The sequence below is a fragment of the Coregonus clupeaformis genome, unplaced genomic scaffold, assembly GCF_020615455.1.
Source record: "Coregonus clupeaformis isolate EN_2021a unplaced genomic scaffold, ASM2061545v1 scaf0008, whole genome shotgun sequence".
NCBI lineage: Eukaryota > Metazoa > Chordata > Actinopteri > Salmoniformes > Salmonidae > Coregonus > Coregonus clupeaformis.
The window spans coordinates 575,197-602,500 of NW_025533463.1; the positions used below are offsets into that span (position 1 = coordinate 575,197).

Below are 27,304 nucleotides of genomic sequence, written 5' to 3' on the forward strand. Positions count from 1 at the left end.
GACATCTTAATAAGGTAACTGATGGAATGCAGCAGCCTGTGCTTGCTTGTAGTTTGAACATCCAGGTACTGAGCACCATGACTAAACTTTACAGTTGTTGTCGACGCAAATATAAATAGTTATTCGCAAGCTGATGTTCAATGAACGAGTGTCTGGTCCAGTGAGTAACGTTAGCTACCTGTTGACACCCATTCTCAAACGGATCCACCTCGACAGGGGCGGTACTACGTCCTGAAACCACTATTCATTTAGGATATTGTGGTTTGCTTACAACCAGGGAATGTAGAAGGCCTATTTCTACCGGTGAGAATTAGAAACACTCGTATTTGCATGTAGTGAGGACATTTTTATGAGACATATTATATGTTAATAACATTACAGTGAAAGAGCAGCAGTGAAATGTCCCTTTAAATATATTTACACGATTGTCATGGATACAATGTTGAAGAACTTGGAATATGTTTATACTGTATTTGACATATGCATACGATGGATTAATGTGTATATTACTGTAATTATGTCTGTGTGTGTGGACGTGTCTGGTATTGTGCTCACCTTTCACACTCTGTGTGTGTGTGTGTGTGTGTGTGTGTGTGTGTGTTAGTGTATATGACTGTGCACAAAAATAGCTCACACACACACACACACACACACACACACAAATAGCTCACTCACACACACACACAAATATCTCTCTCACACACACACACACACACACACAAATATCTCACTCACACACACACACACAAATGGCTCACACACACACACACACACAAATAGCTCACACACACACACACACACACACACACAAACAAATATCTCCTGAGGGCCCTAGCGATCACGAGCCACCAAAAGGAAAATGATTTCCGAGAGGTTTCCTTCTGGCTGTTTAAAGTGGGAGCCCTGTGGGACACGTTGGGCGCACTTATCCACTCACTGAATATGCCCTGTGATCTGAAGACTATAACAGTCTCTCTCTCTCTCTCTCTCTCTCTCTCTCTCTCTCTCTCTCTCTCTCTCTCTCTCTCTCTCTCTCTCTCTCTCTCTCTGCCCTTTCAATCTCCCTCTCTCATTATCTCTCTGTCTCTCTCTCGCTCTCACTTTCTCTCTCTTTCTCTCATTCTCTCTCTCCCTCTGTATCTCTCTTTCTCTATTTTTGTCTCCTTCTCTCTCTCCCTCTCTCTCTCTCTCTCTCTCTCTCTCTCTCTCTCTCTCTCTCTCTCTCTCTCTCTCTCTCTCTCTCTCTCTCTCTCTCTCTCTCTCTCTCTCTCTCTCTCTCTCTCTCTCTCTCTCTCTCTCTCTCTCTCTCTCTCTCTCTCTCTGTCTCTCTCTCTCTCTCTCTCTCTCTCTCTCTCTCTCTCTCTCTCTCTCTCTCTCTCTCTCTCTCTCTCTCTCTCTCTCTCTCTCTCTCTCTCTCCCCCTCCTCTCTCTCCTTCCCTCTGGCTCTCTGAAATGATTACCAGCCTGTGATTCCGTTGACACCCACACATCCCCTGGAGACGCGCCATCTCTAGTTTGTTTAATCTCTCTCCGTGCCGTTCTCATTCCGTACAGTAGGTACAGCCTCTGTATTTGAGGTGTGTTTGTGTGTCAGTAATTGAGGTGCATATAGATAGCTGGTGGAACCAGATGAAACCTGATAGCTGGGCCTGTTTGTGTAAACTCACACTGGAAGTCACCCTGAATGAGGACGTATGCCAAATGGATTTAAAACAATAGCAATTTGAGAAAGTTTAGAGAGTAGTCAACTTTGTTTTGGGGTCCTCTAATGTCCTAGAGGGGTCGTGGGGGGAACTATGGTGGGGGTCACGAGAAAATTCTTGCAAAATAAATGGGGTCCCCAGAAATTCTGCCTGAAAAAATCTGCTCCCCGCTGAAGAAGTTTGAATACCACTGTCCTACGGAGTTGCCGTGTTTTATTTAAAGTCTCAAATGTCATTGTTCCAATTAACAACTATGCATTATATGTTTATTTAAACTGTATCTCCTATTGCAACTCCCAGTGTTTATTTAAACTGTATCTCCTATTGCAACTCCCAGTGTTTATTTAAACTGTATCTCCTATTGCAACTCCCAGTGTTTATTTAAACTGTATCTCCTATTGCAACTCCCAGTGTTTATTTAAACTGTATCTCCTATTGCAACTCCCAGTGTTTATTTAAACTGTATCTCCTATTGCAACTCCCAGTGTTTATTTAAACTGTATCTCCTATTGCAACTCCCAGTGTTTATTTAAACTGTATCTCCTATTACAACTCCCAGTGTTTATTTCAACTGTTGTCTTTCTTATTGCAACAGTAAGATCCCTGTGAAGTCTGTCCTCATAACACCAGCTGTTATCTAGACATGACTATTATCAGGCTGAGTAGTCGAGCTACGAATCAGAGCTATTTAATCACTTCCCAAGGTTCCTCTAATTGTGACACCTGAAACAGATGCAGCTTTCCCCTCTCTGTTTGATTCTGATATGATGGAAACACAGGAAGTGGAACTGTGAAAATGTAAAGCTGTAGCAGCGTCTGATTCTGATATATCCCCCTGCTTAGCTATACACACACACACACACACACACACACACACACACACACACACACACACACACACACACATGGACACGCACACACACACTCTCACATACTCCCACACACACACACACACACACATATGGACACGCACGCACACACTCTCACACACACACACACACACACACACACATGGACACGCACACACACACGGACACGCACGCACACACACACTCACACACACACACACACACACACAAATGGACACGCTCTCACATGCGCGTAGACACACTCTCACACACACACAGCGTCTGATATCCTCTGTTTCCCATCTCCTCTCTCTGTGTGTCTGTAACACGGTTCAGAACAGACAGTCAATCAGCACCAAATCAAAAAGATAAAAACGGAAATAAAAAAATACTTTAGTTTTTTCTTCGCTGCAGAGATCCTATCTGTCTTTAGAGAAAACATTGTAAGATATATTTTCTAAAACCCCGTTATTGTAAGATATCGCTAATTAAATTGCTAGTGTCATTAATTGGGTCGAAGATAAACTTCTCATTGAGTTGGGGACAACTTAAAACTCAATTAAAGATATCTTCAAGTCAATTAAAGATATCAAAATGCCGTTTCCAACTATATGCAATCTGTCTCTTTCTGGAGCAATAATATCAGCTCACTACTTTGCCCTCAAACACAAAGACGAGACAGAGCCGCCAAAGCTTTAGTCTCTTTATCGTTAAAACATTAACATACTTTTTTTTGACTTTTTCTAATCGATGTTGGCTGTGTCACTCTGTCACACTTATGTGATGCAGAGAGGTTGTTTTAATAAAGTTTCACCATGAATTCCAATCTTATCCTTATCCATGAACATGAGAATACAAGGGAGTGTCTTTATTTTATTTGACTCGGTTATGCATATAGTATAGTTTGAAGATAATTTATTTTAATAAAATCTGTTTAATGATGTAGGTATGAATCCAGATCTACAGTATGTCCGTTGAAGCTATATCAGGATGGTCTATAATAGTAGTGATAGCAATACCCAACGATACCATCTTAAATAGACAGAAGATGATGCTTCCCCCCCCCCCCGCCAGCATCAACTCCAGCCAAGGCCTCAGATGTGTTCAGTTGTTGGCCCTTTCAACCACTGTTATAAAGAACCAACTCAGACGTTCCCTTGAGATGCTATCGGGCCTTGATGTGAAGTGTTCTCAGTGTCTGTTTTCTTTCCCGTTTGACTTTGGCAGAAAGCATTACTTCATCAGACACTTGATTACAGATCAATAGTCCTGTTAGATCTACACTACCGGTCCAAAAGGTTTTTGAACACCTCCTCATTCAAGGGTTTTTCTTTATTTTTTTACTATTTTCTACATTGTAGAATAATAGTGAAGACATCAAAACGATGAAATAACACATATGGAATCATATGCAAAGTGTTAAACAGATCAAAATATATTTTCTATTTGAGATTCTTCAAATAGCCACCCTTTGCTTTGATGACAGCTTTGCCCACTCTTTTGACCAGTAGTGTATATCTGGTGAGATCTGATCAAGTGGTGATTATACGTTCATGGCCAGTTCAAAGAAAGAGTTGTCTTGAATATGTGCTGCTGATTAGAATCTTATGTTTGATGAAGCCTCTCATCACTTTCTTCCCTCACGTTAAGAGTTGTGGGCTCTACTAGTGGTATGAGTTGGTTAGGGTTAGGACTAGAGGTATGAGTTGGTTAGGGTTAGGACTAGTAGTATGAGTTGGTTAGGGTTAGGACTAGTGGTATGAGTTGGTTAGCGTTAGGACTAGAGGTATGAGTTGGTTAGGGTTAGGTTAGGACTAGTGGTATGAGTTGGTTAGCGTTAGGACTAGTGGTATGAGTTGGTTAGGGTTAGGACTAGTGGTATGAGTTGGTTAGGGTTAGGACTAGTGGTATGAGTTGGTTAGGGTTAGGACTAGTGGTATGAGTTGGTTAGGGTTAGGACTAGTGGTATGAGTTGGTTAGCGTTAGGACTAGTAGTATGAGTTGGTTAGGGTTAGGACTAGTGGTATGAGTTGGTTAGGGTTAGGACTAGTAGTATGAGTTGGTTAGGGTTAGGTTAGGACTAGTGGTATCAGTTGGTTAGGGTTAGGTTAGGACTAGTAGTATGAGTTGGTTAGGGTTAGGACTAGTGGTATGAGTTGGTTAGTGTTAGGACTAGAGGTATGAGTTGGTTAGGGTTAGGTTAGGACTAGTGGTATGAGTTGGTTAGCGTTAGGACTAGTGGTATGAGTTGGTTAGGGTTAGGACTAGTGGTATGAGTTGGTTAGGGTTAGGACTAGTGGTATGGAGTTGGTTAGGGTTAGGACTAGTGGTATGAGTTGGTTAGGGTTAGGACTAGTGGTATGAGTTGGTTAGCGTTAGGACTAGTAGTATGAGTTGGTTAGGGTTAGGACTAGTGGTATGAGTTGGTTAGGGTTAGGACTAGTAGTATGAGTTGGTTAGGGTTAGGTTAGGACTAGTGGTATCAGTTGGTTAGGGTTAGGTTAGGACTAGTAGTATGAGTTGGTTAGGGTTAGGTTAGGACTAGTAGTATGAGTTGGTTAGGGTTAGGACTAGTGGTATGAGTTGGTTAGGGTTAGGACTAGTGGTATGAGTTGGTTAGGGTTAGGACTAGTAGTATGAGTTGGTTAGGGTTAGGTTAGGACTAGTAGTATGAGTTGGTTAGGGTTAGGACTAGTGGTATGAGTTGGTTAGGGTTAGGTTAGGACTAGTGGTGTGAGTTGGTTAGGGTTAGGTTAGGACTAGTGGTATCAGTTGGTTAGGGTTAGGTTAGGACTAGTAGTATGAGTTGATGTGGCCTAATATATCTGCTCCAGTCTCTGTTGTAGTGTTCCAGTCTCTGTTGTAGTGTGTTCCAGTCTCTGTTGTAGTGTGCTCCAGTCTCTGTTGTAGTGTTCCAGTCTCTGTTGTAGTGTGCTCCAGTCTCTGTTGTAGTGTGTTCCAGTCTCTGTTGTAGTGTGTTCCAGTCTCTGTTGTAGTGTGCTCCAGTCTCTGTTGTAGTGTTCCAGTCTCTGTTGTAGTGTGCTCCAGTCTCTGTTGTAGTGTTCCAGTCTCTGTTGTAGTGTGCTCCAGTCTCTGTTGTAGTGTGTTCCAGTCTCTGTTGTAGTGTGTTCCAGTCTCTGTTGTAGTGTGCTCCAGTCTCTGTTGTAGTGTGTTCCAGTCTCTGTTGTAGTGTGTTCCAGTCTCTGTTGTAGTGTGTTCCAGTCTCTGTTGTAGTGTGTTCCAGTCTCTGTTGTAGTGTGCTCCAGTCTCTGTTGTAGTGTGCTCCAGTCTCTGTTGTAGTGTGTTCCAGTCTCTGTTGTAGTGTGCTCCAGTCTCTGTTGTAGTGTGTTCCAGTCTCTGTTGTAGTGTGCTCCAGTCTCTGTTGTAGTGTGTTCCAGTCTCTGTAGTAGTGTGTTCCAGTCTCTGTTGTAGTGTGCTCCAGTCTCTGTTGTAGTGTGTTCCAGTCTCTGTTGTAGTGTGCTCCAGTCTCTGTTGTAGTGTGTTCCAGTCTCTGTTGTAGTGTGCTCCAGTCTCTGTTGTAGTGTGCTCCAGTCTCTGTAGTAGTGTGTTCCAGTCTCTGGTGTAGTGTGCTCCAGTCTCTGTTGTAGTGTGCTCCAGTCTCTGTTGTAGTGTGCTCCAGTCTCTGTTGTAGTGTTCCAGTCTCTGTATTAGTGTGTTCCAGTCTCTGTTGTAGTGTGTTCCAGTCTCGGTTGTAGTGTGTTCCAGTCTCTGTTGTAGTGTGCTCCAGTCTCTGTTGTAGTGTGTTCCAGTCTCTGTTGTAGTGTGTTCCAGTCTCTGTTGTAGTGTGTTCCAGTCTCTGTTGTAGTGTGTTCCAGTCTCTGTTGTAGTGTGCTCCAGTCTCTGTTGTAGTGTGTTCCAGTCTCTGTTGTAGTGTGTTCCAGTCTCTGTTGTAGTGTGTTCCAGTCTCTGTTGTAGTGTGCTCCAGTCTCTGTTGTAGTGTGTTCCAGTCTCTGTAGTAGTGTGTTCCAGTCTCTGTTGTAGTGTGCTCCAGTCTCTGTTGTAGTGTGTTCCAGTCTCTGTTGTAGTGTGCTCCAGTCTCTGTTGTAGTGTGTTCCAGTCTCTGTTGTAGTGTGTTCCAGTCTCTGTTGTAGTGTGTTCCAGTCTCTGTTGTAGTGTGTTCCAGTCTCTGTTGTAGTGTGTTCCAGTCTCTGTTGTAGTGTGCTCCAGTCTCTGTTGTAGTGTGTTCCAGTCTCTGTTGTAGTGTGCTCCAGTATCTGTAGTAGTGTGTTCCAGTCTCTGTTGTAGTGTGTTCCAGTCTCTGTTGTAGTGTGTTCCAGTCTCTGTAGTAGTGTGTTCCAGTCTCTGTTGTAGTGTGTTCCAGTCTCTGTAGTAGTGTGTTCCAGTCTCTGTTGTAGTGTGTTCCAGTCTCTTTTGTAGTGTGCTCCAGTCTCTGTTGTAGTGTGTTCCAGTCTCTGTAGTAGTGTGTTCCAGTCTCTGTTGTAGTGTGTTCCAGTCTCTGTTGTAGTGTGTTCCAGTCTCTGTTGTAGTGTGTTCCAGTCTCTGTTGTAGTGTGTTCCAGTCTCTGTTGTAGTGTGTTCCAGTCTCTGTTGTAGTGTGTTCCAGTGTCTGTTGTAGTGTGTTCCAGTCTCTGTTGTAGTGTGTTCCAGTCTCTGTTGTAGTGTGTTCCAGTCTCTGTTGTAGTGTGTTCCAGTCTCTGTTGTAGTGTGTTCCAGTCTCTGTTGTAGTGTGCTCCAGTCTCTGTTGTAGTGTGTTCCAGTCTCTGTTGTAGTGTGTTCCAGTCTCTGTTGTAGTGTGTTCCAGTCTCTGTTGTAGTGTGTTCCAGTCTCTGTTGTAGTGTGCTCCAGTCTCTGTTGTAGTGTGCTCAATTATCTTGCCAGCAACCCAAAATTGGTTCTGTGAACATTCGTTAGGATGCGGCAAATGTTCTCATAACCAAAAAAACTGTCCAGTTGTGCTGATGATTATACAATGTTTTTATAAAACATTCGCCTGACGTTGCAAGAACATTCCCAGGGTACATTTCGGCGGTTCTTTAAAGGTTCCCAGAATGTTTCATTCGGTTTTGTGAACAGTCTGGTGGGAACATTGTGGTGACATCACAAAATATATTTTCCCAAAACACAAACTGTCCAGTTCTGGGGATGATTATACAATGTTTATTTTAGGGTGAAAAAAACATTCACCTGTTACAAGAACGTAACTAGAACACATTTCGCCTGTTCTTTAATAGTTCCTAACACATTTATTTAGATTGTGGGAACATTGTGGGGATATGACAAGAAATATTGCCAAAACACTACAACTTTCCAGTTGTGCTGATATTCAGATAATGTTTGTATCAGGGTGCACAAAACATTCCTTTGATGTTGCAAGAATGTTGACAGAACATCCTTTCTGAGTTCTTTAAAGGTTCCCAGAACATTTAATTAGATTGTTGGAACCGTGTGGGAACATTACAAGAGATAGGTTCCCAAAACTCAACATTTGTCCAGTTGTGATGACATTCTTACAATGTTTCTATAAGGGTACACAAAACTTTCCCTCAATGTTCTTAGAATGTTATTCCTAGCCTCCATATATCTACTAGTTCAAATGTATCCATGACATTCACGATTTCCTTAAGAGCATGAGGGTGATTGTTTGTGGTGTGATTTCCTTTACGGTCCATTGAGCTATTTAAAACAGTATTATAATCCCCCACCATAATAATATTGTCTTGAATTGCTTGCAGAGTTGATAATTTATTATATATATTATCAAAGAAGCGTGGATCATCATTAATTGGTCCGTAAAGGTTAATGAGCCATATCTGTTTATGGTCCAATAACATATTTAAAATAATCCATCTAATTTACGTATCTGTTTGGAGAATTTGCACATTTGGTCGAAATTACTGTTAATTAATATCATCACCCCTTTTGAGTTTCTTTGCCCATGGGAGAAGTATATATATAATTTGTTAAGGCTGGTGTGTAGACATGTTGCAGTGTGTTAAGGCTGGTGTGTAGACATGTTGCAGTGTGTTAAGGCTGGTGTGTAGACATGTTGCTGTGTGTTAAGGCTGGTGTGTAGACATGTTGCAGTGTGTTAAGGCTGGGCTGTCTTGAAGACATGGTGCAGTGTGTTAAGGCTGGGCTGTCTTGAAGACATGGTGCAGTGTGTTAAGGCTGGGCTGTCTTGAAGACATGGTGCAGTGTGTTAAGGCTGGGCTGTCTTGAAGACATGGTGCAGTGTGTTAAGGCTGGGCTGTCTTGAAGACATGGTGCAGTGTGTTAAGGATGCTGGACCATGTTGACTCCAATGCTTTCCCACAGTTGTGTCAAGTTGGCTGGATGTCCTATGGGTGGTGGACCATTCTTGATACACACAAGAAACTGTTGAGTGTGAAAAACCCAGCAGCGTTGCAGTTCTTGACACAAACCGGTGCGCCTGGCACCTACTACCATACCCTGTTCAAAGGCACTTAAGTATTTTGTCTTGCCCATTCACCCTCTGAATGCCACACATACACAAACCATGTCTCAATGTCTCAAGGCTTAAAAATCCTTCTTTAACCTGTCTCCTCTTTTTTTTATCTGAAGAAAAAAACATTCTTTGTTTTTGGTATGTTATCATCCTAATGTTAGAGAAAACCCGAACTAGAAGTTAATGGGAATCTTAGGTGATGTTCTGGGAATGTGGACAGAGGATCTAACCCTCCTCCTCCTCCTCCTCCTCCTCCTCCTCCTCCTCCTCTTGTAGCCAGACAGACAGACAGACAGACCTGTGGACAGAGAATCTAACCCTCTTCCTCCTCCTCCTCCTCCTCCTCCTCCCCCTCCTCCTCCTCCTCCTCCTCCTCCTCCTCTTGTAGCCAGACAGACAGACAGACCTGTGGACAGAGAATCTAACCCTCTTCCTCCTCCTCCTGTAGCCAGACAGACAGACAGACCTGTGGACAGAGAGTCTAACCCTCCTCCTCTTCCTCCTCTACCCCAGGGCGGTGTGCCAGCTGTGGGGATAATGTGGTGGGTGAGGGCACCGGCTGTACAGCCATGGACCAGGTCTTCCACGTGGACTGCTTCATCTGCATGACCTGCAGCGGCAGGCTGCGAGGCAGACCCTTCTACGCCGTGGAGAAGAAGGCCTACTGCGAGCCCTGCTACATTGTGAGTCTCCTTAACATCTTGCACACTGTACACACACACACACACACACACACACACACACACACACACACACACACACACACCCTGCTACATCGCTTGTCTAAGCCCGTCTGTACACACCACACACACACACACACACACACACACACACACACACACCCTGCTACATCGCTAGTCTAAGCCCGTCTGTACACACCACACACACACAAAAACAAACACACGGTGTGTAGAGGCCTACTGAGCTCTGCTATATTGTGACTCTCGGCCCATCCATCTATTTCTTTCATCACTTTAAGTAACTGGATGTGTGTGTGTGAAGTACCAAGTACTACATTCTCTCTGTGTTTCTGCCAGAAGAACCAAACAGAGAGAGTTGTTATCATGACTCCTCCTAAGCATCAACACCCCCAGAGTAAGAAAGACATCATGTATCCTCCTAAACATGAGTCCAAATCACATTTTCGAACCGGAGCACGGAGGGCACTTCTCGGATGCGTTCTCCGCTTGTACACATTTCGAAGCGTGCATCGATGCAAGCTTCACCGAAAAGTATGGAAAGAAATATGACTCAACCACGTTAAAAAAAATGATGTAAAAGTTATTCAAATAAATGGCGGACGTTATTTGGGCTGAAGCGAGAGAAAATAAACTCTGACTTCAGAATAAAATGTTGCTATTAACATTTCCTATGTTGCCTAACTACAGTAGTTTACCTTGATACGGTAATAAATACATTATGTGTTAATTTTGGCATGTTTACCTGCCTACAATACCCACTGTAGTGTGCGTATATCGCAACCCCATAGAATGGCGCCGGAGAAGATGGCTGCCGTTTTACAGCCCTAACCAATTGTACTATTATGTGTGTTTTTTTCACATTATTTGTAATTGATTCTGTACATAATGTTTCTGCCACCGTCTCTTATAACCAAAAATAACTTCTGGATATCAGAACAGCGATTACTCACCTCGTATTGGACGACGGATATTCTACAGACACCCGACAAGGACCAAATCCTCGTCATTCGCATGAGGAAGAGACGGAAATATCGTGGACGTAGGTCGGGGTGCCTTGTAAGGATCCGATGGCGAGCGAGTAATCTGCCTCTTCCATCAATCCTATTAGCCAATGTTCAATCATTTGAAAACAAATTGGACGACCTAAGATCAAGGATATCCTACCAACGGGACATTAAAAACTGTAATATCTTATGGTTCACCGAGTCGTGGCTGAACGACGACATGGATAACATACAGCTGGCGGGATATACGCTACATCGGCAGGATAGAACGGCTGACTCCGGTAAGACAAGGGGTGGCGGTCTGTGTATATTTGTAAACAACAGCTGGTGCATAAAATCTAATACTAAGGAAGTCTCAAGGTTTTGCTCGCCTGAGGTAGAGTATCTCATGATAAGCTGTAGACCACACTATCTACCAAGAGAGTTTTCATCTATATTTTTCGTAGCGGTCTATTTACCACCACAAACCGATGCAGGCACTAAGACCACACTCAATGAACTGTATAAGGCCATAACTAAAAAGGAAAACGCTCATCCAGAGGCAGCGCTCCTAGTGGCCGGGGACTTTAATGCAGGGAAACGTACATCCGTTCTACCTCATTTCTACCAGCATGTTAAATGTGCAACCAGAGGAAAAAAAACTCTAGACCTTCTGACATCCACACTGAGCTAAAGGGTAGAGCTGCCGCTGGACGCTTATAAGAAATCCCGCTATGCCCTCCAACAAACCATCAAACAGGCAAAGAGTCAATACAGGACTAAGATTGAATCGTACTACACCGGCTCTGACGCTCGTCGGATGTGGCAGGGCTTGAAAACTATTACAGGCTACAAAGGGAAGCACAGTCGCGAGCTGCCCAGTGACACAAGCCTACCAGACGAGCTAAATCACTTCTAAGCTCGCTTCGAGGCAAGCAATACTGAAGCATGCATGAGAGCATCAGCTGTTCCGGACGACTGTGTGATCACGTTCTCCGAAGCCGATGTGAGTAAGACTTTTAAACAGGTCAACATTCACAAGGCCGCAGGGCCAGACGGATTACCAGGACGTGTACTCCGAGCATGCACTAACCAACTGGCAAGTGTCTTCACTGACATTTTCAACCTCTCCCTGTCTGTCTGTAATACCAACATGTTTCAAGCAGACCACCATAGTCCCTGTGCCCAAGAACACTAAGATAACCTGCCTAAAGGACTACGGACCCGTAGCACTGACGTCTGTAGCCATGAAGTGCTTTGAAAGGCTGGTCATGGCTCACATCAACACCATCAACACCATTATCCCAGAAACCCTAGACCCACTCCAATTTGCATACCGCCCCAACAGATCCACAGATGATGCAATCTCTTATGCACTCCACAATGCTATTCACTGACTACATCTCAGCGTTCAACACCATAGTGCCCTCAAAGCTCATCACTAAGCTAAGGACCCTGGGACTAAAATACCTCCCTCTGCAACTGGATCCTGGATTTCCTGACGGGCCGCCCCCAGGTGGTAAGGGTAGGTAACAACACATCTGCCACGCTGATCCTCAACACGGGGGCCCCTCAGGGGTGCGTGCTCAGTCCCCTCCTGTACTCCCTGTTCACCCTTGACTGCATGGCCAGGCACGACTCCAACACCATCATTAAGTTTGCCGACGACACAACAGTGGTAGGCCTGATCACCGACAACGATGAGACGGCCTATAGGGAAGAGGTCAGAGACCTGGCCATGTGGTGCCAGGATAACAACCTCTCCCTCCCTCAACGTGATCAAGACAAAGGAGATGATTGTGGACTACAGGAAAAGAGGACTGAGCACGCCCCCATTCTCATCGACGGCCTGTAGTGGAACAGGTTTAGAGCTTCAAGTTCCTTGGTGTCCACATCACCAACAAACTATCATGGTCCAAACACACCAAGACAGTCGTGAAGAGGGCACAACAAAACATATTCCCCCTCAGGAGACTGAAAAGATTTGGCATGGGTCCTCAGATCCTCAAAATGTTCTACAGCTGCACCATCGAGAGCATCCTGAATGGTTGCATCACCGCCTGTTATGGCAACTGCTTGGCCTCCGACCGCAAGGCACTACAGAGGGTAGTGCGTAAGGCCCAGTACATCACTGGGGCCAAGCTTCCTGCCATCCAGGACCTCTATACCAGGCGGTGTCAGTGGAAGGCCCTAAAAATTGTCAAAGACTCCAGCCACCCTAGTCATAGACTGTTCTCTCTGCTACTGCACGGCAAGCGGTACCGGAGCGCCAAGTCTAGGTCCAAAAGGCTTCTTAACAGCTTCTACCCCCAAGCCATAAGACTCCTGAACTGTTAATCATGGCTACCCGGACTATTTGCATTGCCCCCCCACCCCAACCCCCTCTTTTACGCTGCTGCTACTCAGTTTATTATCTATGCATAGTCACTTTAACTCTACCCACATATACATATTACCTCAATTACCTCAACTAACCGGTGCCCCACACATTGACTCTGTACCGGTACCCCCTGTACAAAGCCTCCCTACTGTTATTTTATTTTACTGCTGCTCTTTAATTATTTTATATTTTCTATTTTTTACTTATCTATTTTTTACTTAACACATTTTTTTTCTTAAAAAACTGCATTGTTGGTTAAAGGCTTGTAAGTAAGCATTTCACTGCAAGGTCTACACCTGTTGTATTCGGCGCATGTGGAAAATACAATTTGATTTGATTTGAAGTCAATAGGGCTAGCCACGAAGAATTGACAGCTAGCTAGTCATCTACCTTGCATAACATTAGTTTGAGGTCTTTTTTGCCTGTTAAACTAGCTTGCTAGACAGATTATTACTATTCACATATTCGCTTGCTGAGAATTATACGTTTGTTCATGTAGTTATCTTGTCAGCCATTGGCTGGCAGCAGATTGAGTGAAAAGGCAGTAACGTTACAGGACATAGTTGTGCTGAAGTGACTGAGGCACGCACCTCTCTCATCTCCCAACTTCCGCCCTTCTCACTGCAAAAAAAAAAGAAGAATATCTGACTGAGAGGATGACGACCAGTGGCAGATAATATGAACAAACCACAGCTGATCACATGTAGCATTTTGGGAAGACCCACAAGAGATACCTACACTGACAGACAGTGCCATGACAACAGCTCTCAGATCCTCCTCCTGCAGCCGCCGTCTAGGCTGCCCTCCTCCGATTGGATATCCTCCTAGCTGCTGGTTCTGTTTGTCGTCCTGATGTTTATTTGTAGCGTAGCTAGTACCAGGTTTAGTACCGTTTTTTTTTATATTGGCATGTTTTCCCAGGGTTGACAGAGTCCTTGCAGGCTGTGTAGTAGCCAATGTAGCCATGGATCATGACAAGTGATAGCTTAGCTAGCCAGCTAACTTGGGCAGCTTGCTAAATAACCATGAATCATGACAAGTGATAGCTTAGCTAGCCAGCTAACTTGGGCAGCTTGCTAAATAACCATGAATCATGACAAGTGATAGCTTAGCTAGCCAGTTATCTTGGGCAGCTTGCTAAATAACCATGAATCATGACAAGTGATAGCTTAGCTAGCCAGCTAACTTGGGCAGCTTGCTAAATAACCATGAATCATGACAAGTGATAGCTTAGCTAGCCAGCTAACTTGGGCAGCTTGCTAAATAACCATGAATCATGACAAGTGATAGCTTAGCTAGCCAGTTATCTTGGGCAGCATGCTAAATAACCATGAATCATGACAAGTGATAGCTTAGCTAGCCAGCTAACTTGGGCAGCTTGCTAAATAACCATGAATCATGACAAGTGATAGCTTAGCTAGCCAGTTATCTTGGGCAGCATGCTAAATAACCATGAATCATGACAAGTGATAGCTTAGCTAGCCAGTTATCTTGGGCAGCTTGCTAAATAACCATGAATCATGACAAGTGATAGCTTAGCTAGCCAGTTATCTTGGGCAGCTTGCTAAATAACCACGAGGGATAATCTATAGCTACTGCGTTAGCAAGTTACCTTTTGCTAGTAGACGAGTAAGGTCATTATCTATGTTAATGTTAAGTAGGGTCATTATCTATGTTAATGTTAAGTAGGGTCATTATCTATGTTAATGTTAAGTAGGGTCATTATCTATGTTAATGTTAAGTAGGGTCATTATCTATGCTAATGTTAAAGTTTTGTTAAATATATGTTGCATGCTAATTCATAGTCATCTCTTGACAAAGTGAGCTATTTTAGCTAGCCAGTTACTTTCGTTAACCAAATGTATATGTAGCTTAATAAAACAAAACAAAAACGGATTAACAGTTTAAATTGCTTTACTTACAATAATGCAATATTAAACAAAATCAGATCAGATATGCAAATGTTTGACATACAACATTAGTTAGAGAGGGTAGTCTTGATCAGGAAAGTGAAAGTCAGATATAGATGAGTAGCCGACATGTTGATGAAGCAATTTACTCTAAAAGGTCAAAGGTAAATCAAATAAAATTATATTTGTCACACGCTTCGTAAACAACAGGTGTAGACTAACAGTGAAATGCTTTCTTACGGGTCCCTTTTCAACAATACAGAGTTAAAGATTAAAACATTATAATAATTGAAATAGGAAACACAAGGAATAAATACAGAGTGAATAACGATGATGAGGGAAAATAACATGGATACAGTGCCTTCAGAAAGTATTCAGACCCCTTGATTTATTCCACATTTTCTTGTGTTACAGCCTGAATTCAAAATGGATTCAATATTTTTTCTCTCTCTCATCTACACACAATGACAAAGTGAAAACATGTTTTTAGAAATTTTAGAAAATGTATTGAAAATGTCTTGTCATAGATTTTCAAGCCGATTGAATTCAAAGCTGTAACTAGGCCATTCAATGTCGTCTTGGTAAACAACTCCAGTGTATATTTGGCCTTGTGTTTTAGATTATTGTACTGCTGAAAGGTGAATTTGGAAAGCAGACTGAACCAGGTTTTCCTCTAGGATTTTGCCTGTGCTTAGCTCTATTCCATTTATTTTCATACTAAAACACTCAAGAGTGAAGCTGGTTGAGAGAATGCCAAGAGTGTGCAAAGCTGTCATCAAGGCAAAGGGTGGCTACTTTGAAGAATCTCAAATTTAAAATCTATTTTGATTTGTTTAACACTTTTTTGGTTACTACTTGAATCCATATGTGTTATTTCACAGTTTTGATGTCTTCACTATTATTCTACAATGTAGAAAATAGTAAAAATAAAGAAAAACCCTTGAATGAGTAGGTGTGTCCAAACTTTTGACCGGTAGTGTACATCTGATAGGGAGATGAGACACAGTTGAAACACACTGGAGATGTTAATCAAGTATTAAAATCACATTAGAATGTAGGGTTGAAATATTTCCCTTTGTAGATTGGAGAACAAATAATATCCCCTCTCCTCCTCTCTTCTCCTCCTCTCTTCTCCTCTCTTCTCCTCCTCTCTTCTCCAGTTCTCTCCTCCTCTCTTCTCCTCCTCTCTTCTCCAGTTCTTTCCTCCTCTCTTCTCCTCCTCTCTTCTCCAGTTCTCTCCTCCTCTCTTCTCCTCCTCTCTTCTCCTCTCTTCTCCTCCTCTCTTCTCCTCCTCTCTTCTCCTCCTCTCTTCTCCTACTCTCTTCTCCTCCTCTCTTCTCCAGTTCTTTCCTCCTCTCTTCTCCTCCTCTCTTCTCCAGTTCTCTCCTCCTCTCTTCTCCTCTCTTCTCCTCCTCTCTTCTCCTCCTCTCTTCTCCTCCTCTCTTCTCCTCCTCTCTTCTCCCCCTCTCTCCTCCAGTTCTCTCCTCCTCTCTTCTCCTCCTCTCTTCTCCAGTTATTTCCTCCTCTCTTCTCCTCCTCTCTTCTCCTCCTCTCTTCTTCTCCTCTCTTCCCCTCCTCTCTTCTTCAGTTCTTTCCTCCTCTCTTCTCCTCCTCTCTTCTCCTCCTCTCTTCTCCAGTTCTCTTCTCCTCTCTCCTCCTCCTCTCTCCTCCTCTCTTCTCCTCCTCTCTTCTTCTCCTTTCTCCTCCTCTCTTCTCCTCCTCTCTTCTTCTCATCTCTTCTCCTCCTCTCTTCTCCAGTTCTCTCCTCCTCTCTTCTCCTCCTCTCTTCTCCTCATCTCTTCTTCTCCTCTCGTCTCCTCCTCTCTTCTCCTCCTCTCTTCTTCTCCTTTCGTCTCCTCCTCTCTCCTCCTCTCTTCTCCTCCTCTCTTCTCCTCCTCTCTTCTTCAGTTCTCTCCTCCTCTCTCCTCCTCCTCTCTTCTTCTCCTCTCTTTTCCTCTCTTCTCCTCTCTTTTCCTCCTCTCTTCTCCTCATCTCTTCCCCTCCTCTCTTCTCCCCCTCTCTTCTCCTCTTCTCTCCTCCTCTCTTCTCCTCCTCTCTTCTCCTCCTCTCTTCCCCTCCTCTCTTCTCCCCCTCTCTTCTCCTCTTCTCTCCTCCTCTCTTCTCCTCCTCTCTTCTCCTCCTCTCTTCTCCTCCTCTCTTCTTCTCCTCTCTTCTCCTCTCTTCTCCTCTCTTTTCCTCCTCTCTTCTCCTCTCTTCCCCTCCTCTCTTCTCCTCCTCTCTTCTCCTCTTCTCTTCTCCTCTCTTCTCCTCCTCTCTTCTCCTCCTCTCTTCTCCTCCTCTCTTCCCCTCCTCTCTCCTCCTCTCTTCTCCTCTTCTCTTCTCCTCTCTTCTCCTCCTCTCTTCTTCTCCTCTATTCTCCTCTCTTCTCCTCTCTTTTCCTCCTCTCTTCTCCTCTCTTCCCCTCCTCTCTTCTCCTCCTCTCTTCTCCTCTTCTCTTCTCCTCTCTTCTCCTCCTCTCTTCTTCTCCTCTCTTCTCCTCTCTTCTCCTCCTCTCTTCTCCTCCTCTCTTCTCCTCCTCTCTCTCCTCCTCTCTTCTCCTCCTCTTCTCTCTTCCTTCTTTTTTTGTTGCTAAAAAAGCTCTTGAAAATAATTGTATTTATTTTGCTAAAGACTCTGATCAAAACAGGAACTGAATGACAGTTCCAGTAAGATGTGAAATCTTCTGGGAATTTGTCTGCATCCCAAATGGCACCCTATTCCCAAATTGTGCACTAGTTTTGACCTGGGCCCAATGGGCTCTGGTCAAAGGTAGTGCACTATATAGGGAATAGGGTGCCATTTGGGGACACATGCTTGGTGAGGTTAGGAACTTCACAGAGAATCTTATGAAACGCTTCTCTCTGGTTAATTTTCCCGGAGTCTTGGGTTGTGCAACAGAAATGCTAAAACTCTTGCACAGTAAGGAAGGAGGGACCACAAGAGATTGAGGTCCTTGCGAAATAATCAAAATTTTTGTATGATATTCTTTCTTTTCCGAAATGTATTTACAGCTTTAATTTAGTGTGTGGTAAATTTGAGTCGTTCAGCCATGTTAGCGTAGGTGGTACTTGTTTCATAGATCAGCTTTGACCAACTGGTCTCCCTTGTCACATGTCTCTTTTGCAACATCCATTTTATCTCAATGAGAATAACCTGTTAAGGTTCATTGGAAAAAAAAGGAAATAGCTTTACTTCTCTCCATGGAAGTCCCAGTCAAATTGAAACCGCACATGAAATTTCTAATTGAGGAATTCAGTCTGGCGTTGCATCATAGTATGATGTGTCCCTGCTGTTCTTGGGCTTTACTCTCTCAGCTTTCTCAACTTCCCCTCGTTAATCACACTTACTATCATATGAGTATTTATATGTATTTCTGGCCTTTATCTATCCTCTTTCCCCAGTTATGTACATGTATGAGGCAGCTCATATATTCTATATCCATATCTATACATCTGGCTCTTCACATCCAAAACATATTGCTGTAGACAGCGCCGGAGAAGATGGCTGCCGTTTTACAGCCCTCTAACCAATTGTACTATTATGTGTGTTTTTCCGCGTTATTTGTAATTGATTTTGTGCACAATGTTTCTGCCATCGTCTCTTATAACCAAAAAGAGCTTCTGGATATCAGGACAGCGATTACTCACCTCGTATTGGACGAAGATTTTTTCTTCAACGAGGCGGCCGCGAAGGATATCATACAGACACCCGACAAGGCCCAAATCCCCGTCATTCGCGTGAGGAAGAGACAGAGATATCGTGGACGTAGATCGGGGTGCCTTGTAAGGATCCAACGGCGAGCGAGTAAACTGCCTCTTCCATCAATCCTATTAGCCAATATTCAATCATTTGAAAATAAATTGGACGACTTAAGATTACGGTTATCTTACCAACGGGACATTAAAAACTGTAATATCTTATGTTTCACCGAGTCGTGGCTGAACGACGACATGGATTTCATACAGCTAGCGGGCTATACGCTACATCGGCAGGATAGAACGGCTGACTCCGGTAAGACAAGGGGTGGCGGTCTGTGTATATTTGTAAACAACAGCTGGTGCACAACATCAAATACTAAGGAAGTCTCGAGGTTTTGCTCGCCTGAGGTAGAGTATCTTATGATAAGCTGTAGACCACACTATTTACCAAGAGAGTTTTCATCTATATTTTTCATAGCTGTCTATTTACCACCACAAACCAATGCTGGCATTAAGATTCCACTGAATGAGTTGTACAAGGCCATAAATCAACAGGAAAACGCTCATCCAGATGCAGCGCTCCTAGTGGCCGGGGACTTTAATGCAGGGAAACTTAAATCCGTTCTACCTAATTTCTACCAGCATGTTAAATGTGCAACCAGAGGAAAAAAAACTCTAGACCACCTTTACTCCACACACAGAGACGCATACAAAGCTCTCCCTTGCCCTCCATTTGGCAAATCTGACCATAACTCTATCCTCCTGATTCCTGCTTATAAGCAAAAACTAAAGCAGGAAGCACCAGTGACTCGGTTAATAAAAAAGTGGTCAGATGACGCAGATGCTAAGCTACAGGACTGTTTTGCTAGCACAGACTGGAACAGGTTCCGGGATTCTTCAGACAGCATTGAGGAGTACACCACATCAGTCACTGGCTTCATCAATAAGTGCATCGATGATGTCGTCCCCACAGTGACCGTACGTACATACCCCAACCAGAAGCCATGGATTACAGGAAACATCCGCACTGAGCTAAAGGGTAGAGCTGCCGCTTTCAAGGAACGGGACTCTAACCCGGACGCTTATAAGAAATCCCGCTATGACCTCCGACCGAACCATCAAACAGGCAAAGAGTCAATACAGGACTAAGATTGAATCGTACTACACTGGCTCTGACGCTCGTCGGATGTGGCAGGGCTTGAAAACTATTACAGACTACAAAGGGAAGCACAGCCGCGAGCTGCCCAGTGACACAAGCCTACCAGACGAGCTAAACCACTTCTATGCTCGCTTCGAGGCAAGCAACCCTGAAGCATGCATGAGAGCACCAGCTGTTCCGGATGACTATGTGATCACGCTCTCCGTAGCCGATGTGAGTAAGACTTTTAAGCAGATCAACATTCACAAGGCCGCAGGGCCGGACGGATTACCAGGACGTGTACTCTGAGCATGTGCTGACCAACTGGCAAGTGTCTTCACTGACATTTTCAACATGTCCCTGACTGAGTCTGTAATACCAACATGTTTCAAGCAGACCACCATAGTCCCCGTGCCCAAGGACTCTAAGATAACCTGCCTAAATGACTACCGACCCGTAGCACTGACGTCTGTAGCCATGAAGTGCTTTGAAAGGCTGGTCATGGCTCACATCAACAGCATTATCCCAGAAACCCTAGACCCACTCCAATTTGCATACCGCCCCAACAGATCCACAGAAATATGCAATCTCTATTGCACTCCACACTGCCCTTTCCCACCTGGACAAGAGGAACACCTACGTGAGATTGCTATTCATTGACTACAGCTCAGCATTCAACACCATAGTGCCCTCTAAGCTCATCACTAAGCTAAGGATCCTGGGACTAAACACCTCCCTCTGCAACTGGATCCTGGACTTCCTGACGGGCCGCCCCCAGGTGGTAAGGGTAGGTAACAACACATCTGCCACACTGATCCTCAACACGGGGGCTCCTCAGGGGTGCGTGCTCAGTCCCCTCCTGTACTCTCTGTTCACCCATGACTGCATGGCCAGGCACGACTCCAACACCATCATTAAGTTTGCCGACGACACAACAGTGGTAGGCCTGATCACCGACAACGATGAGACAGCCTATAGGGAGGAGGTCAGAGACCTGGCCGTGTGGTGCCAGGACAACAACCTCTCCCTCAACGTGACCAAGACAAAGGAGATGATTGTGGACTACAGGAAAAAAAAGAGGACTGAGCACGCCCCCATTCTCATCGACGGGGCTGTAGTGGAACAGGTTGAGAGCTTCAAGTTCCTTGGTGTCCACATCACCAACGAACTATCATGGTCCAAACACACCAAGACAGTCGTGAAGAGGGCACGACAAAGCCTATTCCCCCTCAGGAGACTGAAAAAGATTTGGCATGGGTCCTCAGATCCTCAAAAAAATTATACAGCTGCACCATCGAGAGCATCCTGACTGGTTGCATCACCGCCTGGTATGGCAACTGCTTGGCCTCGGACCGCAAGGCACTACAGAGGGTAGTGCGTACGGCCCAGTACATCACTGGGGCCAAGCTTCCTGCCATCCAGGACCTCTATACCAGGCGGTGTCAGAGGAAGGCCCTCAAAATTGTCAAAGACTCCAGCCACCCTAGTCATAGACTGTTCTCTCTGCTACCGCACGGCAAGCGGTACCGGAGTGCCAAGTCTAGGTCCAAAAGACTTCTCAACAGCTTCTACCCCCAAGCCATAAGACTCCTGAACAGCTAATCATGGCTACCCGGACTATTTGCACTGCCCCCCCACCCCATCCTTTTTACGCTGCTGCTAGTCTGTTAATTATTTATGCATAGTCACTTTAACTCTACCCACATGTACATATTACCTCAACTACCTCAACTAGCCGGTGCCCCCGCACATTGACTCTGCACCGGTACCCCCCTGTATATATAGCCTCCCTACTGTCACTTTATTTTACTTCTGCTCTTTTTTCTCTCAACACTTTTTTTTGTTGTTGTTTTATTTTTACTTTTTTTGTAAAAAATAAATGCACTGTTGTTTAAGGGCTGTAAGTAAGCATTTCACTGTAATGTCTGCACCTTGTTGTATTCGGCGCATGTGACCAATAAAATTTGATTTGATTTGATTTGATTTGATATTCAAAGCAGTTTTCCTATAGGGAAATCAATGGACACTCTCGATCCACCCTGGCTAACCAAGGCAACCTGTTCTTCTATGAGCACAGTAACGTCCCAAATGGCACCCTATTCCCTATAGAGTGCACTACTTTTGACCAGGACCTATTGGGCTCTCGTCTAAAGTAGTGCACTACATAGGGAATAGGGTGCCATTAGGGACGAAGCCGCCCTCATCCCCCTCCATAGTGATAGTCAAATACCCAGGGTTTAGATAGAGATATGTAGATGGGTAGGAGCCAAGAGACTACAGATGATGTCAGGTTGGTAATTACCTACTGTGTCACGTTACACACACACACACACACACTCCTGCTCTGTAGATAGTTGATGAAAGACCTGTTGAGAGATGAGTGTGATTGGGCCTGCCTACCACAGGCTTGTTATTGCTTTACCTCTGGGAGGCCTCAGTTCCTACTCACTACACAGCTCTATCGTTTACCTCTAGGCCTCAGTTACTGCTCACTACACAGCTCTATCGTTTACCTCTAGGTCTCAGTTACTGCTCACTACACAGCTCTATCGTTTACCTCTAGGTCTCAGTTACTGCTCACTACACAGCTCTATCGTTTACCTCTGGGAGGCCTCAGTTACTGCTCACTACACAGCTCTATCGTTTACCTCTGGGAGGTCTCAGTTACTGCTCACTACACAGCTCTATCGTTTACCTCTAGGCCTCAGTTACTGCTCACTACACAGCTCTATCGTTTACCTCTGGGAGGTCTCAGTTACTGCTCACTACACAGCTCTATCGTTTACCTCTAGGTCTCAGTTACTGCTCACTACACAGCTCTATCGTTTACCTCTGGGAGGCCTCAGTTACTACTCACTACACAGCTCTATCGTTTACCTCTGGGAGGCCTCAGTTACTGCTCACTACACAGCTCTATCGTTTACCTCTAGGTCTCAGTTACTGCTCACTACACAGCTCTATCGTTTACCTCTAGGTCTCAGTTACTACTCACTACACAGCTCTATCGTTTACCTCTGGGCCTCAGTTACTACTCACTACACAGCTCTATCGTTTACCTCTGGGAGGCCTCAGTTACTGCTCACTACACAGCTCTATCGTTTACCTCTAGGTCTCAGTTACTACTCACTACACAGCTCTATCGTTTACCTCTGGGAGGCCTCAGTTACTACTCACTACACAGCTCTATCGTTTACCTCTGGGCCTCAGTTACTGCTCACTACACAGCTCTATCGTTTACCTCTGGGAGGCCTCAGTTACTACTCACTACACAGCTCTATCGTTTACCTCTGGGCCTCAGTTACTGCTCACTACACAGCTCTATCGTTTACCTCTGGGCCTCAGTTACTACTCACTACACAGCTCTATCGTTTACCTCTGGGAGGTCTCAGTTACTACTCACTACACAGCTCTATCGTTTACCTCTGGGAGGTCTCAGTTACTACTCACTACACAGCTCTATCGTTTACCTCTAGGTCTCAGTTACTGCTCACTACACAGCTCTATCGTTTACCTCTGGGAGGTCTCAGTTACTACTCACTACACAGCTCTATCGTTTACCTCTAGGTCTCAGTTACTGTTCACTACACAGCTCTATCGTTTACCTCTAGGTCTCAGTTACTGTTCACTACACAGCTCTATCGTTTACCTCTAGGTCTCAGTTACTACTCACTACACAGCTCTATCGTTTACCTCTAGGTCTCAGTTACTACTCACTACACAGCTCTATCGTTTACCTCTAGGTCTCAGTTACTACTCACTACACAGCTCTATCGTTTACCTCTAGGTCTCAGTTACTGCTCACTACACAGCTCTATCGTTTACCTCTGGGAGGCCTCAGTTACTACTCACTACACAGCTCTATCGTTTACCTCTAGGTCTCAGTTACTACTCACTACACAGCTCTATCGTTTACCTCTGGGCCTCAGTTACTACTCACTACACAGCTCTATCGTTTACCTCTGGGAGGCCTCAGTTACTGCTCACTACACAGCTCTATCGTTTACCTCTAGGTCTCAGTTACTACTCACTACACAGCTCTATCGTTTACCTCTGGGAGGCCTCAGTTACTACTCACTACACAGCTCTATCGTTTACCTCTGGGCCTCAGTTACTACTCACTACACAGCTCTATCGTTTACCTCTGGGAGGCCTCAGTTACTACTCACTACACAGCTCTATCGTTTACCTCTGGGCCTCAGTTACTGCTCACTACACAGCTCTATCGTTTACCTCTGGGAGGCCTCAGTTACTGCTCACTACACAGCTCTATCGTTTACCTCTGGGCCTCAGTTACTACTCACTACACAGCTCTATCGTTTACCTCTGGGAGGTCTCAGTTACTACTCACTACACAGCTCTATCGTTTACCTCTGGGAGGCCTCAGTTACTGCTCACTACACAGCTCTATCGTTTACCTCTGGGCCTCAGTTACTACTCACTACACAGCTCTATCGTTTACCTCTGGGAGGTCTCAGTTACTACTCACTACACAGCTCTATCGTTTACCTCTAGGTCTCAGTTACTACTCACTACACAGCTCTATCGTTTACCTCTGGGCCTCAGTTACTACTCACTACACAGCTCTATCGTTTACCTCTGGGAGGCCTCAGTTACTGCTCACTACACAGCTCTATCGTTTACCTCTAGGTCTCAGTTACTACTCACTACACAGCTCTATCGTTTACCTCTGGGAGGCCTCAGTTACTACTCACTACACAGCTCTATCGTTTACCTCTGGGCCTCAGTTACTGCTCACTACACAGCTCTATCGTTTACCTCTGGGAGGCCTCAGTTACTACTCACTACACAGCTCTATCGTTTACCTCTGGGCCTCAGTTACTGCTCACTACACAGCTCTATCGTTTACCTCTGGGAGGCCTCAGTTACTGCTCACTACACAGCTCTATCGTTTACCTCTGGGCCTCAGTTACTACTCACTACACAGCTCTATCGTTTACCTCTAGGTCTCAGTTACTACTCACTACACAGCTCTATCGTTTACCTCTGGAAGGCCTCAGTTACTACTCACTACACAGCTCTATCGTTTACCTCTGGGCCTCAGTTACTGCTCACTACACAGCTCTATCGTTTACCTCTGGGAGGTCTCAGTTACTACTCACTACACAGCTCTATCGTTTACCTCTAGGTCTCAGTTACTGCTCACTACACAGCTCTATCGTTTACCTCTGGGAGGTCTCAGTTACTACTCACTACACAGCTCTATCGTTTACCTCTAGGTCTCAGTTACTGTTCACTACACAGCTCTATCGTTTACCTCTGGGAGGTCTCAGTTACTGCTCACTACACAGCTCTATCGTTTACCTCTGGGAGGTCTCAGTTACTACTCACTACACAGCTCTATCGTTTACCTCTAGGCCTCAGTTACTACTCACTACACAGCTCTATCGTTTACCTCTAGGTCTCAGTTACTGCTCACTACACAGCTCTATCGTTTACCTCTAGGTCTCAGTTACTACTCACTACACAGCTCTATCGTTTACCTCTAGGTCTCAGTTACTGCTCACTACACAGCTCTATCGTTTACCTCTGGGAGGTCTCAGTTACTACTCACTACACAGCTCTATCGTTTACCTCTGGGAGGCCTCAGTTACTGCTCACTACACAGCTCTATCGTTTACCTCTAGGTCTCAGTTACTACTCACTACACAGCTCTATCGTTTACCTCTAGGTCTCAGTTACTGCTCACTACACAGCTCTATCGTTTACCTCTGGGAGGCCTCAGTTACTACTCACTACACAGCTCTATCGTTTACCTCTGGGAGGCCTCAGTTACTACTCACTACACAGCTCTATCGTTTACCTCTAGGTCTCAGTTACTACTCACTATACAGCTCTATCGTTTACCTCTGGGAGGTCTCAGTTACTGCTCACTACACAGCTCTATCGTTTACCTCTAGGTCTCAGTTACTACTCACTACACAGCTCTATCGTTTACCTCTAGGTCTCAGTTACTACTCACTACACAGCTCTATCGTTTACCTCTGGGTCTCAGTTACTGCTCACTACACAGCTCTATCGTTTACCTCTGGGCCTCAGTTACTACTCACTACACAGCTCTATCGTTTACCTCTGGGAGGTCTCAGTTACTGCTCACTACACAGCTCTATCGTTTACCTCTGGGCCTCAGTTACTGCTCACTACACAGCTCTATCGTTTACCTCTAGGTCTCAGTTACTGCTCACTACACAGCTCTATCGTTTACCTCTAGGCCTCAGTTACTGCTCACTACACAGCTCTATCGTTTACCTCTAGGCCTCAGTTACTGCTCACTACACAGCTCTATCGTTTACCTCTGGGCCTCAGTTACTACTCACTACACAGCTCTATCGTTTACCTCTGGGCCTCAGTTACTACTCACTACACAGCTCTATCGTTTACCTCTGGGAGGCCTCAGTTACTACTCACTACACAGCTCTATCGTTTACCTCTGGGCCTCAGTTACTGCTCACTACACAGCTCTATCGTTTACCTCTGGGAGGCCTCAGTTACTGCTCACTACACCGTTCTATCGTTTACCTCTAGGTCTCAGTTACTACTCACTACACAGCTCTATCGTTTACCTCTGGGAGGCCTCAGTTACTGCTCACTACACAGCTCTATCGTTTACCTCTGGGCCTCAGTTACTACTCACTACACAGCTCTATCGTTTACCTCTGGGAGGCCTCAGTTACTACTCACTACACAGCTCTATCGTTTACCTCTGGGAGGCCTCAGTTACTACTCACTACACAGCTCTATCGTTTACCTCTGGGCCTCAGTTACTACTCACTACACAGCTCTATCGTTTACCTCTGGGAGGCCTCAGTTACTACTCACTACACAGCTCTATCGTTTACCTCTGGGAGGCCTCAGTTACTGCTCACTACACAGCTCTATCGTTTACCTCTGGGAGGCCTCAGTTACTGCTCACTACACAGCTCTATCGTTTACCTCTGGGAGGTCTCAGTTACTGCTCACTACACAGCTCTATCGTTTACCTCTGGGAGGTCTCAGTTACTGCTCACTACACAGCTCTATCGTTTACCTCTGGGAGGTCTCAGTTACTGCTCACTACACAGCTCTATCGTTTACCTCTAGGCCTCAGTTACTGCTCACTACACAGCTCTATCGTTTACCTCTAGGCCTCAGTTACTGCTCACTACACAGCTCTATCGTTTACCTCTGGGCCTCAGTTACTACTCACTACACAGCTCTATCGTTTACCTCTGGGCCTCAGTTACTACTCACTACACAGCTCTATCGTTTACCTCTGGGCCTCAGTTACTGCTCACTACACAGCTCTATCGTTTACCTCTGGGCCTCAGTTACTACTCACTACACAGCTCTATCGTTTACCTCTGGGCCTCAGTTACTGCTCACTACACAGCTCTATCGTTTACCTCTGGGAGGTCTCAGTTACTGCTCACTACACAGCTCTATCGTTTACCTCTGGGAGGCCTCAGTTACTGCTCACTACACAGCTCTATCGTTTACCT

General features: G+C 44.9%; 1 protein-coding gene across 1 annotated transcript in view; it reads left to right on the forward strand.

Annotated features, from left to right (window-relative positions):
• LOC121534174 (lipoma-preferred partner homolog) overlaps positions 1 to 27,304 on the forward strand; it is a 421,644-nt gene that overhangs the window by 338,224 nt on the left and 56,116 nt on the right. The window contains exon 12 of the mRNA XM_041840707.2: positions 9,512 to 9,681. Within this exon, the coding sequence (XP_041696641.1) occupies positions 9,512 to 9,681 (170 nt within the window). The remainder of the gene's footprint in view (positions 1 to 9,511; positions 9,682 to 27,304) is intronic.